We start from the raw sequence: 15,017 nt of genomic DNA, 5'->3' as shown, positions 1-15,017 counted from the left end.
GTAACGTACTTACCCGCAGCCACGTGCTCGGGCTGTCGTGATACCGTTGGCATGATATGCATGGATATACATGGTGCATGGTGTAGCATACATATTTATCTACTTAAGCTCGTGCAAGAGCAAGAATTTCCGCACGTAGACGATCTACCTCTACGAGGTCCTCTCGAGCTCGAGCATCCGTACCGTACCATTTCCGGGCGTTCTGCTCCACAAATTCTTCAAAAGACCAGAGTTCGGGCTCCAAGCGAGACGGTTCGAGGTAAATATATGTCTCCGCTTCAATAGGGTCACCGAGTTCGGTTGGTATAGGAGGTGGAGAAGAGGGCACCAGTGATTCATCGTCCTTTTTTGAATAGACAGTCATGTCGAGAAGCGGTTCTAGAGGGTATACTTTGACTGTGGTTCGACGATATTCCTGTGGACTATCAGAACGTGATCCCAACTGTCGCTTAGCAGCAGCAGTACTCACAGACCCCTCGAATACATCCAAGAACATGATATCTCGTTCTGTCAAGCCAGTGACCAGGCAGCCTCGCACACACTTTTCATCGCGAGAGAGTTCTGGTACAAGTTCTGCTGATCGTGCGGTTTGATAAGGTATGATCCCAGGGTATTCTTCTTGCTAATGACAATCAAGATTGACGGAAAACCGCGCAATAGATTGGTGTCTTTACTTTTACTTTATGACGAGTGAAGTCCTGGATGATATACGGTAATTGAGTGTAACGGTATCCTTTAAAGACAGAACTGATTGTGTCGTACAGACAATACTGCAGGTGCGATCTGGAGTTGTTTTCCATCTACCCCAATCACTCTATGCAACACCCGAGGATGCATGAGTGTGCCATAGAACAATGCTGAATAGGTTTTGTTGGACATCGTTGCGTCGATTCAAAGATCGCGTTCCGTGAGTACATAAAACGAGATCGACCACGTGCTCAACTTACCCCTAATCTCGTCTCCCATGTTCACTCTTCGAATGTGCTCAACGGCACTGAGACGCCCTATTCAAATCTTTGACAAGGCTCCTCCACCTCCACCAGTTTGGTCAGTTCTGCCGCCGAGTCTAACTTCGAAGACTTCCCCCTCGCCGCAGTGGAAAGCTGGCGACAGGACACTCACCGGAGTGCTTCGAAAACTCCAATGCACGCTTGGATCTCTTCATAAACGAAAAATATCCTGGCCGGTAGAAGAATCTAGTCTTCAAGTACGTACACCTTACAATCACTACTTGGGCTAACGATGTATTATTCAGTAGTCTCACACCAAGCGAATATTTGATGACGCTACTACGGCCCATACCAGGCATTTTCAACCAATTACACTCCTCACGCTGTTTAAAAACGCCCGTGGAGTGCATAAACGTCGATTTTGGTCATTGTGCGTCTACTTTACCCCTTTTTATATTTACACTTGGCCCTCCATTCGCTAGCTGTCTGTGGGGTTACATTCGCAGCTGAAGATTTCAAAGTCTGGGGGCTAACACCTCCGATAATTTTGCCTGTTGTAAGAGAGATTTGTTGTTTTGGTAAAATATGATTTGACACCCATGCTCTGGCAGTCAGACAATCTATTCCATTCCAACGGACAAATCTCTTCCCACGTCGAAGTTGCTCTTTCCCTAGCGCTGGAACACTCGTCGTCAGCTACCATAATCGTTACAAACTCGAAGGATATCGCCATTTTCTTCCCTACCACACGGAACCGCCCTGAACCTACCTTTGAAAGGGTATCGACGAGTCGACCCTCTTTGGCTCTCAGGGTCCTAGCCACCGCGTATCTATTCCATGATGTTCCCCCTTGGCTATTTATCCCCATTTATGCGCCAGATATAGATATAGATGAGGACCTTGTCCTTCCGCAGGGACCTCCGCAAGACCCGCATCAACCTCCACATGCAGATGAGGAGGTTTTCGCAACTCACCACCGTCATTCTGACTTTGATATGGCAACCTTGGTTCGAGATCGCGCAAGAGCGCTCCAATTCTTTCGTTGGCACGAACACGTTTCTAAAAGACTTTCCAAAGTTGTCGCTCACCCCACTGACATACTCACTGCTAAAACGAATCAAGTCGGTTGTTGTTTCGTTCCTGATGTTCGGCCCCTCTATCCTTTCGACGCCTCTGAAATTCCATCGGATACAGCGGCACACCTTGAGGCAACGCAACGCGAATCGCCATTTGTGACTGCTAGAGTCGCCGAATCGTTTAAGCGGAGCAAATCCTTCATACTCGAGATCCAAGATATTGTGGCAGAAGGCTCACCGCACGGGATCTGCACCGTTTATCGTTGTCGAATCACCTCAATCGACGGCGTTCCCGTGTCAGTATCGCCCCTCTGTCTGAAATTGTTCGATGATCGATTCCAGCAGCTGCAAAGTCCCGACGAAGGCGAGGAGCTCAATGACGACCTTCTTCCTCGATGGTTTGATCGAGTCGTATATGCTGAGAGACACGCTCTCAATGAAGCATTTGCTTACGACAAACTTCGTCCTGTACAAGGAACTGTCATTCCTTGGTTCTACGGTACTCACCAGGTAATATGCTGCCTCTTCACGCGCAAGAGACTACTTGTTTACTCCTTTGACAGTTTACGCTACCTGACGGAACCATCTTGTACGGTCTTCTCATGGAATACGTCGAAGGATGGATGCTCGACTCCAGTTTTACACGGGGGTTGCCCCCTGATAGGCAAATCAAGATGGTACGACTCAGCCATTCACTGTCTCATGACCACGTGAAAATCTCTTTCCAGATCCAAAGTTGTCGCCACGGAGCCCGCGTCCTGGACGTTGCTGACTTTCCCAACGCGACTGGCATCACAAGCAAGTAATCCTCCACACCAATCCGACCACCAAACTCGATCATGCTGTCCTTATCGACTTTGCATCGACGACGCAAACATGGGAGCCAGACGAGCACAATCATATTGGGAATTACTTTGGTCTGCTTCACGTCCTGTTAGGTAGACGAGGCACCGTCGAGTTTGATCCAGAGCTTGTGTGGAAACGTTATGGCGAGCCGGATGACTGGGATCCTGTATTCGCTTTGATCCCTGTCGTTCCGAGGGGTAAAGACAAGAGGGTTGTGAAAGCTAGAAACATGTTCCCTTACATTTCATCTTACGATGGCCAGAAAGTAGCCAACTTGACTGGAAGCTGTTGAGCCACACGACCAGCTTCCATGTCTCAGTGGCATGGTCAGGACGACTATTTGTACAAAGGGACGGTGTGGAAACACAAATGTGTATGGGACGCCGCCGACGCGAATATTATGTACCACACTCTTTTTCAAACTTTTATCTGGCTCCACGAACCAAGGGTCCTGAAGTCCCTCTACCCAGAAGACTCGGCACCATGGCACCCACCCCCACCAAACAGCAGACACCTCCAACCCCGCTCTATTAATCTGGCGAGGCAAACATTCAGATAGCAGCTTTATGTAATTCCTTGATCTATTCCAGCATCACATCTTATTCAGATTCAATGCAGACCATCGGAATGGGATTCGATTTGGTGTCCAACAACACCAACCAAGTTCTGCCAGTGCTCCAACCTCAAGGCGCTCGAGTTGAAACAGCGTTGATACCAGCACTAAATCAAGCGGCAATCTCCCGCTCTGTCCATGTACCGCTTGCGGTCTTCACAAACCGATGCCTGCGCGCAGTTCAGATTATCCACCTCTACCGGGTCTATCACGACCAAAGTAGATCTCGAAACAGCCGTCCCGCAAATAATCATCTTCCGCTTGTCCTCAGAGATTTCGCCGCCGTCTTCATTTTGTTGTTCATCAACCACACTCGGGCCATGATTTCGGCTCCTCTTCTCCACCTTCGAGAGAGTCCTAGGTTCACACCAGCTTGCTGTCATGCTTGCGCTGAGGCTCTCGACACATGTATTTAGACTCCCAATTGAAATCAAGTATCATGGAGTCTTTAGATTGTCTTCGTCGCATTCCTTGCTCTCGAGAGTGGCGCTGCGAGACCGTTCCCTTGTCCTTTCGATATGCCAATGGACCTGGACATGCGGTACACATTCTACTTTGGGAGTTCTGCCACCCGTGGACGTCACGAGAACTTAGATTGACGTTCCAGTTGAAACAACTCTCAGAAGATATGCGAACGGAGTGCAAGAAACTAAAGTTAAACCGTCGTCAGTCGTAAGGCATCCATGATCCTAAATACGAGACTTGATCTATGGCTCGAGGAAACTTTTTGAGGGCATCTGTTATCTCGGCCATCCAGCGAGGTGCTGTGGAGGAAGAGCTTAAACCCATTGCGAACGCCGAAGGGATGTAGGCTGTCTAGGACAGCATCCGTGCTTTATACAATTCGCCACCAGTGGTGAGGTTATACAACACGCTCTCTTTCGCCGTAGACTTCGTTCATCATGGCCGCCCAACTACACTTCAGTAAGCTGACGTTTTTCTGCCAAATCTTGTCGTCTTCCCTAACCAGTTTTGTTTTCCCAGAACGCACCTTTCTAAAGAGCCCAGGTCAAATGGATATACTGAGATACTCGGGACGCTGGTAAAGCCAGATCGGCGGCTAGAGTGACAAGTATATACATAATGAGTGATGGAAATTATCCCAAGCAAAGAGAGGGCGTCGGAAGATAGGTTTTGCCGAGAAGCCCGACGATGATTTTCAACAAACCGCTGCGAACGTAAGTGAACATGAGATAAGTATGGGAGACGAGTCTGAGAAGCTCGCTTATAGGCCCGGTTTAGAAATCGAGAATAAATCACGGAAGGCAGGGTCCTGTAGGGCCGACCATGACCACATGATCAATGGAACCGGCAAACTTGGTATCAACTTTCCCGAGCATTGGTACATCGATGGGTATACAATGTACATAACACGCCCAAGAAATTCTAACAGACCCCGTCCCTTTCCTGATCCATGCTTCATAAATCCCCATTTACTGTCCCACCTCCTCCTCCCGACGTCAACATCCACCATGTCTTCTTCAATCGTCCAGAACAGGTAGATTGGCCCGACTTTACCTATTACATTGATGCTGCTACAGACAAGAGGCAAACCTACAAGGGATTTGTGGCGAAAGTAAAGGCTAGTATCTCTGCGTTGGGTATGCCGATCTTGGAAGGAGGTTTAGGTTTTGAAGTCGGGGACATCATTGGCATCATGAGCGAGAATTCGATGGTACTTTTTCCTTTCATCACGACTAGTATTCATACTAAACGTCAACTGCTGACAGGACTACCCCGTCGTCGTCCACGCTCTACTGGCATTAGCTATTCCGTTTTCGTTGATCCCGGCATACTCGACGCACTTTGAGCTCTTGCATGCCTTCCGCCTCTCGAAGATCACGCGACTATTTGTTCAGCCCGAATACCTGCGGGCTGCGCTCGCGGTTGCGAAGGACGTCAATCTTCCTGCGGAGAGGATTTATATCATTGGACGAAATGTCAAGAAGTACCAAGGTCTTGATAATATGGTGGAGCGTGTCCAGAAAGCCAATATCCCGATACTTTCTCCACGTCCTGCCACGACGGATACACTCGCGTATCTCGTCTTCTCTAGCGGCACTAGTGGACCACCGAAGGGTTAATGTCTTCCACCACTTTTTGGTACTCAACTCATTCTGAAAATTACGTTCAATCTAGCTGTCATGATCACACACGGGAATCTAATATACTCAGTATCACAGCTGATCATTGTTGCCCAGGAAAGAATGAAAGTTGAGCAGGCAAGTTGTCGATCTTTTCTGCTTGTTCAACAGTTGAGATCATTCATCTGCAGCCTCCGACGCCCTCTACTCCTGAGGGTATCCCCATCAGCCTGGGCTTCTTACCTTTCCATCATAGCTATGGTCTTCACGCTTTCTGCTTCAGAAACATTTTGGCTCCCTCTACGGTTGTCATACTCTCCAAATGGAACCTTGAGGTGGCTTTGAAGGTCGTACCAAAGTGGGTTCTGTATTTCATACTTTAGCACCTCGAGCTTCAAGTCATCAAATTTATGGCATAGGTATCGCATCACGACTCTCAATTTGATACCTTCAGTTGTTCATCAACTCGTAAACCACCCCAAATTTCCCAAGACCAATTTGAGTTCAGTGACCACTGTTGGTTGCGGGGCGGCTCATCTTGTTCCAGAACTCGCTAGTCAATTTTCCTCCTTCGTTAACAATGTACCCTTGGGTGAAGGTATGTCAGCGGTTCTGTGAACGATCCATCTCCTTCCTGATTCAATCCGTACAGGTTACGGATTATCGGAATGCGTAAGGTCCTTCGAGGTAGGGGACACCCTTTGATACTGACCACTTTCCCTTAGACAATCGCCGCTCTAATCCAACCATTCCCTGGTCTTTTCGAGGGGAAAGCGAAGCGCTATCCCGGATGCGCGGGTATATTGCTTCCTGGTATGGAAGCACGGATAGTGCGAGAAGATGGTTCTGATGCTAATACAAACGAGGTTGGTGAACTGTACTTGAAGGGGTTCAATGTCTGTAAAGGCTACTGGAACAATGAGAAAGCCAACCAAGAAGCTTTCGTCAATGGATGGCTAAGGACGGGAGATATGTTTAGGGCTGATGCTGAGGGCAACTTTTTGTACGTTTTAAATTGGGGTTTACCCCCCCTCTGATTTTTGATCATCTACTCACTATTTCGCACTTGTAGCTTCGCTGATAGGGCAAAGGTTAGTGTTTCTCTATCTTATCGGACCGCCTTAAAATCAATATGTATACGTATTTAGGACACTCTCAAAGTATCAGGAACACAGGTTTCCCCTGTCGAGATAGAGGAGGTCCTGCTTACTCAACCTGATAAATTGATTGAAGATGTTACCGTTGCTGGAGTTCAAGGACATGGACGGACCTCCGACGAGAAAGTTCCGAGGGCCTGGATTGTTCTGAGTAAGGTTGGCAAGGCGAAGGGTGCACCCACTGTCATCAAAGCACTAGAAGAGTGGCACCACCAGAATTTGAGTAAATACAAATGGTTACGTGGAGGATTTGAGGTCGTAGAGGAGGTAGGTCGAGCGGAGTAAACACTGGGGTTGACTCTTTTCTCATTCTCTTTTCCTTTTGGTCTTTAGATTCCCAAATCACCGACGGGGAAAGTTTTGCGTCGTGTCCTGGTTGATCTTTATGACCAACGGTTGAAGAAAATGAAAGGGAAGCTCTAAATTGACCTCCATCCAGCTTTCAATTTTTGGTTGCTTCGGGATTCTGTACCTCGGCACAAACTAGCTTGATTGCCATGATCTTGTACTTAGGCTTTGTATATTCACCGGCGATTTGGGGAAGGGAGGCTAGAATCGCTGACACTTTGATGTTGACGACACGACACGATTCGGAGGACCAAGTATCAAACCCTGTCGAATCTGTCGTCGTTGGAACTGGTGAACCGGCGAGAATGATATCAGGCCGACGATTTTCTTGTATCACAACTCCACAAAACGCGCCATCGAAGACGAAACTACAAACATGACTACCTCCCAGCTATTCTCGTTACGCCATTGTTGCGTTGCGCGACCGCTTTGAGGGAAGTGCAGTGAATCAGTGAAAGTGCAGTCATTTATTCCGAATCCTGTTACAAGCGTTTTACCATAATACAGCATACCGACCATCTGCGATTTACTTAGCAGATAAACATGATGCTCGTATCCTGCAAGCCAAGATGTCAATATCTGAGTCTTAAAGGCATACGCTTCGAACACTCACGATTGGGTGCGAAGACGACAACTGGAAGAATTTTAGATTAGTGCTAGTTACACACCGTTTTTGAACCACACCTTACCTGAGGTTTCTGGCTGTACTTGCTTCGAAGGATATCCCTATTAAGAACAGGTCAGTAAGATCGCGGATGCTGGGAGAAATCAAGGCTGGCAAGACCTGATGTTGTTCAGGAGTTCCATGTAGCTTTGCTGGGGATTGGTAGCTGCGACAAAGAGAATAGTGTCAACATTGGTCGTTATCCGGAGGACTGAGCCCTTACAAAGAGTTGTGATGAAAGCCTGTCATAAAGGTGAACACCGTCTCGACCAAAATCCACAAGAAATATCACTTACATAACTCATCGCACCAGTAGCACTGCCAGCCTCAACAGTGTCAGCACTCGTTTGAGAGTCTTTACACCCACTCAAGGAGATCTACGATCAACCGATTAATCCTATTCTCAAGGAACAAAAGATTGACCTACACAGTCGGCAGGACTCGTCTTCGTCTCGCGAGCCTTCTTCTGGGCCTTCTGGTTTTGGCCGGTGGCGGACTTGAGGAGACCCATAGCTGATGTCATCACACCACTCATATCACCGCGAGCGTAAGATGTCACAGCCGAGAGTAAACCTTGACCAGCTTCGGCAGCCAGATTGGGCTCCTTGATTTTACCTTCGGTCGAGTACTGGACAAATTCGTCAGGCAAACGATGAGTGGCGTTATTGCCTGGTAAAGAACGTACAATGTATGGAAGATCTATTGTCGACCAGGGTAACGTTAGCAGTCTTTCGGATTCTCGGTGTACAACGACTAACCCATAGCAGATCCAGAGTGACAAGACTGAGACGTATCGTAAGTACGCGTATAGAATATAAGTTGAATCACCTACGTCAAAAATGGCCGTCAACCTACACCCTGGCGGAAGAGGTTTCACCAGAATATCATGAATTATCTAGAAAGGAACGTCAGTAATGAACACTGATAGCCTGTAAGCCAAACCCTTACATCATCGACAATGTGGCCGTTCGCTTCATGGTCGAGCTGCACCCGGTGAGAGTTCAGCAATAGCCACAACAATGGCAAGAACACGAGCTTACAGGATAGATGACTATTGAAACACACCGCAAGTCAGCTTAAATTCATTCGGAATGTAGTTTATCCCACTAGCCTTCATCAGAACCGTCCTCTTCATCGCCGTCCAGGTCCTTTGTTTGACCACCATGGCCAGAATCTGCCACAAAGAGTTTGATCGTTGAGATGACTCTAGAAGGTTATACTACTTACAATGGAAGAATAGAGAATCATTGGGAGCGGCTCCCCTGACCAGCCATTGCATTGCTTGGATCTACAAGGATGTTTGATGACTTCCAAACGAACTGTAACCACTGCAGGCTCACGATATTCTGTCCGGTAGGTCGTTGGCGGGGATTGGGTGCATCATCGGTGAGCATGACAATATCTTCTTTCTTGTATCCGAAATGAGCTGGGAAAACAATAATAATTTGAGCTGGCACCGAGGAGATGATAGGAGTTGCGAGCGTACTGCAAAGGAAACGAGACATGTTCTGCGCGTCGTTGATACAACCACTCAACTCTCCCGAACGACCGATGTAATTGATACCGATCTACAAACGCCAACGGTCAGCTTGAATAACTAGCTGTTTATATCAAATCATGAAGCTAACGCAGAGAGCTTTTTTCTTTCCGTTACACTGAGAGTACTGGAAGTAAGGTTGGTGATCTTCGTGGTTTGGGCCTTGGAAGTGGGGTCCGTAGTGTTGCTGCTGGGTAGGGGGTCTAGGCGGAGGACCATCTATCGTGGAGATCAGAGAATTGATGATTGACTTTTAGATTCTGAGCGTACGCGGGTGGAACTGTTGCGCGTAGTTCCTGTGATAGTGGACAAAGGTGAGCGATATGATTGGATTCAGACGAATGATAACGCACTGTCCGGGATATCCTCCACCTCCACCTCCACCACCGTGAGTCTGGTGGTGAGTCTGGTGGTATTGTTGCCCGGGGTAAGAGTTCCTTTGGATTGGAGGGGGGCCAGGGGGTGGACCTAAAGGTGCACCGTAGCTGAAAAGAACTAACTTGGTCATTGTAAAACGTTGTAAGGTTTTCAAATACTGACCCAGGTGGTGGAGGTCCTGGGGGCGGTCCGTAGCTACTAATGTTTGAGAAAGTTCCTTGGCAACTTGATTCAAGTAAACTCACTGCCCGCTTCCTGGGTAGCTATGGGCGGAGTGTTAATAAATTTCAGTGTGAGAAGACTGGTAACCTTACCCCGAGGAAGGAGGAGGTCCAGGAGGAGGTCCATAACTAGATAGAGCGATTCTCTGTGAACAGGATGTGCTCGGCTAGAAAAAGGAGAACAACCTACCCATGTGGTGGAGATGGATGGCCGGCTGGTGGACCGTAAGATGGAGCGTAGCCAGGTTGGTACCCTCTTTGAGCACTATCGATATCTTCTTCAGCAAACTTGTGGCTTACACGAACTCGCACACTCACGTTGGGAAACTGACCGAGTAGCAACGCATCGGTTATGAGCAAGAACTAAAGCAAAAATCAAACGTTGACTAACGGGGGAGGTCCTGAGTTATTATTCCACATTGTCGTTCGACTGATTTTCGAGATGGAAGAGAAAGGAAACGAGCTCGTTAATACGTGCGCAGCCTTTATGAGATGAGGATTTCAAGGCAGTGACTGTGATAGTTGGCAGCTGCCGGAAGGCACAGGTCTCCGATCAATTTCTCACACTTCATTTTCCTAAAAAATTCCCTTCATCATGGCAGCAACAGAGACAAGGGCAAGCCAGGACATCCTAATTCCAGAACTCTCCCAGCTTTCTCTCTTGATAGACAGCAAACCAGAATGTCTTGGTGCTGGAGACGACGACTTGAAAAATGCTGCCCTCAGAGCTACCAAATTCATATTCGACCTTTGTGCGTTTCCCTTACCTTTACCCGCGTTCCATCCTCCTGAACATTGTACACAATATAGCTGTTCAATCAGAAAGTCAAGCAAAAGAACATTTGGATGGTTTCCTGGCCTCTATTTCTCCTTCACAAGCACCACAGACGCGGTCGCAAACGCGGAAACGCAAACGAAACCCTAGCCCCCCGCCTCCCCAAATTAAATTCGAACCAACCCCTCTCAGTTCTTTGTTTGTGGATGACATGGCTGAAGATCAGGTCTGGTCACAGCTAGATTTAAAGGCAAAGAACATATGTGGCATCCTCGACTATATTTTGGAGTCTGAGCAACCAGAGAGCGGTGATGAAGGTCCAGCGATGAGTGAAGATGACGATGAAGAGGACCTTGATGAAGAGACAGAAGTAAGATTAATAGAAGCTCTAGAACGAGTACAAAAAGGTGAACGCGTGGACTTCGGAGCGTTGGGGCTGGAGGATGCGTTAGGGAAGTTCTTATCAAGTCAAGGTTCTGACGAAGAAGAAGAAGAAGAAGAAGATGATGATGATGATGAAGGAGATGGAAGCGCTGAAAGGGAGGGAGATGGAAGAGTTGCACTGCGAGATTCTTCGTCAGAGGAAGATGAGGAAGAAGATGAACCAAAAACGATGCTCGACATAATATCACGCTCTCGGCGCATCCCAGAATCCCAAGGAAAGAAAGCGAAACCAAAATCTCCGGCACACCAGGAACTTGACGATGGTTTCTTCGATTTAGACGCGTTCAATGCAGAGACAGAACGTGCCGAAGCTAAAAGAGCCTCATCAGGTCGGTTGAACGATGACGAGGACGAAAGCTCTGACGAAGAAGGCTCGGTCGATCTGTTTGCGCCGATCGATGATTTCGAAGCGGTGGCGTTTGATGAAGAGGATCTAGAGAACGATGCTAGCAGTCAGTTCCGTTTGTTTACGTCGGCACCAATTGACTACTGACCTTTGATGAAAAGATCTATATTTTGCCGACTTTTTCAAGGCTCCTGCCAGAAGTTATAGAGCGGGTCCCAAACATCCAGATCCCCCGAAGAAGGTCGGTTCCGTGCGGTTCCACGACGAAGTGCGGGTGAGGCCGATTAAGGCCACAGGAAAGAATCGTCCAACTTCAGAAATGTATATGGATCAGGAAGAGAACGAGGACGAGGACGAGGACGGTGGTGAATTTGATGGCTTTGGTGGTACTGATTTGGAAGAGGACAGCTTCGGGGAATTTCAAGGCATAGATGCAGAAGAGGACGAGGAGGATGAAGATAGTGGTTTGGACGATCAGGACGATGGTGGTGAAAGTGATGAAGATGACGAGATGGAGGATGAGGATGAGGAAGATAATCCTCGAGACACTATTGAGCGACTGAAAGACGACCTCTTCGCCGAAGAAGAGCCTGACTCGCAAAGAGGTGCCTTTCCTTGCCTCTGCTTTTTCTACCGGGAAATCTAATAATTTTTTTCCTGCAGATTTGTCGACGCACGAGAAGCGTATGGCTGCGCTCAAAGAGCAAATATCTGAGCTCGAAGCTGAGAACGTCGGCCAGAAGGATTGGACACTCTTGGGAGAAGCTGATTCTCGTTCACGTCCTCAAAACTCCCTGCTTGAGGAAGACCTCGAGTTTGAACGCGTTCAGAAACCAGTCCCAGTTATTACAGAAGAAGTTGTTCAGGGCCTCGAGGAAAGGATAAAAGCACGGATTCGCGAAGGACGCTTTGACGACGTTGTCAGAATACGGCCGTTTGAAGACAAACCATTCCTTCCTTCTCGCTCTTTCGAACTGAACGGCAGCAAGTCAAAACAATCCCTTGCTCAAATATACGAAGATGACTATGTTGCCACGCAAACCGGTGGTGTGGCGGGCGAAGATCGCGACGGAAAACTCAAGAAGGAACACGAGGAGATTGAAAAACTTTGGGAAGGGATTTGTGGTAAACTCGACGCTTTGTGTAACGCTCATTATACACCGAAACAGGTGTGTATTTGAGGACGATAGTGAATGAACACTGCTAACTAGTTTGTGTTTTAGCCCAAAGCGACGATATCTACCGTCTCCAACGTCTCCACTGCCACACTAGAATCAGCTCTTCCCACAACTCAATCAGTTTCGACTATGCTTGCGCCAGAGGAGGTGTTTGCACCAAAAGTGTCTGATCTTCGCTCCAAGAGCGAAATGACGCCTGCGGAGAAACAAGCGTTGCGTCGGAAGGAACGCAAAGCGAAGCAGAAGAGTCGAAACGCGCTTGACAAGAGCTTAGACAAATATGCAAAGGCAAAGAAGGGTGGTAGTGTTAAGAAACAGAAAGAGGAGGCACTGAAGAGTGTTGTGAAGAGTGGGAAGGGTGTCACGGTAGTTGGAAAAAAGTCTTTGAAGGATTCGGTCAAAGGCAGAAAGGGCAAATCATGATCATGGCAGTACAGTACATCTCCGGATCATGCACTGTACTTTATATTCAAATAGTCCTGTCAGAGCAGCGCAAAATCCATGCGGAGGTCGAGAAATAACGTTCTTGAACACAGATAGTTGTCGGAGCATGGCTCGTCGACGGGGTTTTAGGAACTTCAATGGATCATTCAGCACATTAGAGGGCCGACCGTCAATATTCATCGAGTGTCCTCCCGATCATCAACGACTTTTCACTGTAAAGCTCCTCCGCTTTTGCGTCCGGCGGTATTGGGCATTAAGCAAAACCCCGATGACCGGCTGAATCGCAAGCTTCAGGGTTACTGCTGCGATGACAGGGGAACGGGGGATCTCAAAGGTTTAAACTTGCATGAATGAGTCGGTGTTGTCGGCAATACATAGAAAGTAGAACGAACCAGAACGATCTAGAGTAGTGTTCAACACGTTGGCATTGTTCCGGTTTCATCCGGTGTTCTAGATCTAGCAGGGCATCGTTTCGCCCTCGTTTTCGTGCAGCGAGTGATATCCTTGTCTCTGACTATTCAGGTTGAAAGGCATGTATCCACGTATGAAGGAAGTAGGAGCTAAAAGGCACGGCTTAGCGTCACAGCGTCACGATTCACCAATATGACCACCACCACCAAATCGCTAGAAGAAGATATGGTGGACTTCGATCTTGAGGTAAGCTGGCCAATTGAATCAGAGTCACTAGATCACTTACCTGACAAATGATGCTGTCCACCAGTTGCTCACTAATATGCTTGTGGGTTTCCTCACCTTTGTTCCAGAGCTCCAATTGGAAATGTTTCCTTGCAGATGAAGAGGACAGAAGAGGACAAAAGGGAGGCAAGTGTTGTTCATTGTGCTTCTTTTTCTGCAAACTGAGCCACATCAACAGCAAACTGCTTTCTTCAACAAGCTCGACGCAGCCATCGAAGAAGTGCAGGCTCTGCGGCAAAGCATAGAGCCTCTTTTCACAGCTATGAGGTTTGTAATTTGTCTAGATGCTTGCGAATTTGTGTTCTCAATACCCCAAACATGCTCTCAGCACAATCACTCGCAACAATCCAACTCGAGACCCTCACTGGGACTGCAATGTGCAGGGCAGACTGAACGAGGAGAAGTCCGAAGAGTAATCCAGCCCTTCCGCAGAAATCTTGGTCTAGAAATCGTGTAACATACCGGTTATGATAGAAGAACAACCAAGCCCAATGACATATACTGACTTGTGAGGAGACCATGTAAAGCACTTATAAGCACAGCCTGTAATTAAGGGGAATGTGCGTTATAATCCTATACAGTTATTTATAGCTTTATAACGCACATGCCCTACTTTATACAGCGGGCTTATAACCCGGCTACATGGTGTCTTGCATCGAGTGTCCTCCCGATCATCAACGACTTTTCACTGTAAAGCTCCTCCGCTTTTGCGTCCGGCGGTATTGGGCATTGAGCAAAACCCCGATGACCGGCTGAATCGCAAGCTTCAGGGTTACTGCTGCCATGATAGGGGAACGGGGGATCTCAAAGATTTAAACTTGCATGAATGAGTCGGTGTTGTCGGCAATACATGGAAAGTAGAACGGGCTGAAAGCGCCCGGGGGTGCAGATCTATGCAAGAGCGTACTTTGCGTCAACTCCTACTTTAACGTCGTCCGCGTCCGATATCCCTTTTACTTCTAATCTAACGTCAGTGTAAGTGTTCGTTGGTAAATTTTCTCCCCCGTTTTATCTACTAACTGCATGTTTTGGAACACCTTTTTGACGCGCGACTATTACTCTGTATAAAAGCACCGACTACAAGTCATATTGAAGATAAGTACAGCCCACGCAAGGTACTTAATCTTCCGCCTGCTCCGGTACTAGCCTCACCAAATACTTACCTGCCAAAAGTTCCTTGGACGTATACATGATACATCCCGGCACCACTCGCGCCATCGTAGCTACAAAAGCAATCGCCCGATTGCCGATTTTATTATA

At 47.7% G+C, this 15,017-nt stretch overlaps 6 protein-coding genes across 6 annotated transcripts; 4 read left to right on the top strand and 2 right to left on the bottom strand.

Annotated features, from left to right (window-relative positions):
• Positions 1 to 103: 103 nt before the first annotated feature.
• On the bottom strand, positions 104 to 879 carry E1B28_011220 (uncharacterized protein; the record flags this gene model as incomplete). Its single annotated transcript, XM_043156232.1, has 4 exons — positions 104 to 415; positions 470 to 622; positions 675 to 698; positions 763 to 879. The coding sequence occupies 4 exons, from the start codon at positions 877 to 879 to the stop codon at positions 104 to 106; spliced, it is 606 nt and encodes a 201-aa protein (XP_043006017.1).
• Positions 880 to 1,549: 670 nt separating this feature from the next.
• E1B28_011219 (uncharacterized protein) lies at positions 1,550 to 3,164 on the top strand (the record flags this gene model as incomplete). Its single annotated transcript, XM_043156231.1, has 3 exons — positions 1,550 to 2,536; positions 2,590 to 2,703; positions 2,826 to 3,164. 3 exons carry the CDS (start codon positions 1,550 to 1,552, stop codon positions 3,162 to 3,164), a joined length of 1,440 nt encoding a protein of 479 aa, XP_043006016.1.
• A 1,656-nt stretch (positions 3,165 to 4,820) lies between these two features.
• Positions 4,821 to 7,290, top strand: E1B28_011218 (uncharacterized protein). The gene is made up of 10 exons (XM_043156230.1): positions 4,821 to 5,160; positions 5,216 to 5,564; positions 5,625 to 5,707; positions 5,761 to 5,927; positions 5,989 to 6,167; positions 6,222 to 6,241; positions 6,295 to 6,572; positions 6,642 to 6,660; positions 6,718 to 6,993; positions 7,060 to 7,290. The coding sequence occupies exons 1-10, from the start codon at positions 4,900 to 4,902 to the stop codon at positions 7,147 to 7,149; spliced, it is 1,722 nt and encodes a 573-aa protein (XP_043006015.1). The 5' UTR covers positions 4,821 to 4,899; the 3' UTR covers positions 7,150 to 7,290.
• A 98-nt stretch (positions 7,291 to 7,388) lies between these two features.
• MCA1 (Ca(2+)-dependent cysteine protease) lies at positions 7,389 to 10,411 on the bottom strand. Its single transcript, XM_043156229.1, has 25 exons — positions 10,266 to 10,411; positions 10,193 to 10,201; positions 10,065 to 10,139; positions 9,968 to 10,003; positions 9,899 to 9,916; positions 9,816 to 9,848; positions 9,629 to 9,760; positions 9,546 to 9,571; positions 9,367 to 9,494; positions 9,225 to 9,306; positions 9,079 to 9,164; positions 8,966 to 9,026; positions 8,850 to 8,912; positions 8,779 to 8,789; positions 8,687 to 8,722; positions 8,571 to 8,633; positions 8,497 to 8,521; positions 8,424 to 8,437; positions 8,166 to 8,366; positions 8,035 to 8,115; positions 7,962 to 7,980; positions 7,859 to 7,904; positions 7,764 to 7,800; positions 7,688 to 7,708; positions 7,389 to 7,631 (listed from the first exon to the last, which is right to left on the bottom strand). The coding sequence occupies exons 1-25, from the start codon at positions 10,292 to 10,294 to the stop codon at positions 7,605 to 7,607; spliced, it is 1,359 nt and encodes a 452-aa protein (XP_043006014.1). The 5' UTR covers positions 10,295 to 10,411; the 3' UTR covers positions 7,389 to 7,604.
• A 58-nt stretch (positions 10,412 to 10,469) lies between these two features.
• Positions 10,470 to 13,040, top strand: E1B28_011216 (uncharacterized protein; the record flags this gene model as incomplete). Its single annotated transcript, XM_043156228.1, has 5 exons — positions 10,470 to 10,626; positions 10,685 to 11,545; positions 11,601 to 12,044; positions 12,103 to 12,608; positions 12,663 to 13,040. 5 exons carry the CDS (start codon positions 10,470 to 10,472, stop codon positions 13,038 to 13,040), a joined length of 2,346 nt encoding a protein of 781 aa, XP_043006013.1.
• A 624-nt stretch (positions 13,041 to 13,664) lies between these two features.
• E1B28_011215 (uncharacterized protein) lies at positions 13,665 to 14,173 on the top strand (the record flags this gene model as incomplete). Its single annotated transcript, XM_043156227.1, has 5 exons — positions 13,665 to 13,718; positions 13,783 to 13,800; positions 13,854 to 13,883; positions 13,936 to 14,024; positions 14,086 to 14,173. 5 exons carry the CDS (start codon positions 13,665 to 13,667, stop codon positions 14,171 to 14,173), a joined length of 279 nt encoding a protein of 92 aa, XP_043006012.1.
• Between the last annotated feature and the right edge of the window lie 844 nt (positions 14,174 to 15,017).

The sequence above is a fragment of the Marasmius oreades genome, chromosome 7 (genome assembly GCF_018924745.1).
Source record: "Marasmius oreades isolate 03SP1 chromosome 7, whole genome shotgun sequence".
Taxonomy (NCBI): domain Eukaryota; kingdom Fungi; phylum Basidiomycota; class Agaricomycetes; order Agaricales; family Marasmiaceae; genus Marasmius; species Marasmius oreades.
The sequence above is the reverse complement of the archived record's forward strand: the minus strand, read 5'-3'. Positions and strand labels throughout refer to the sequence as shown.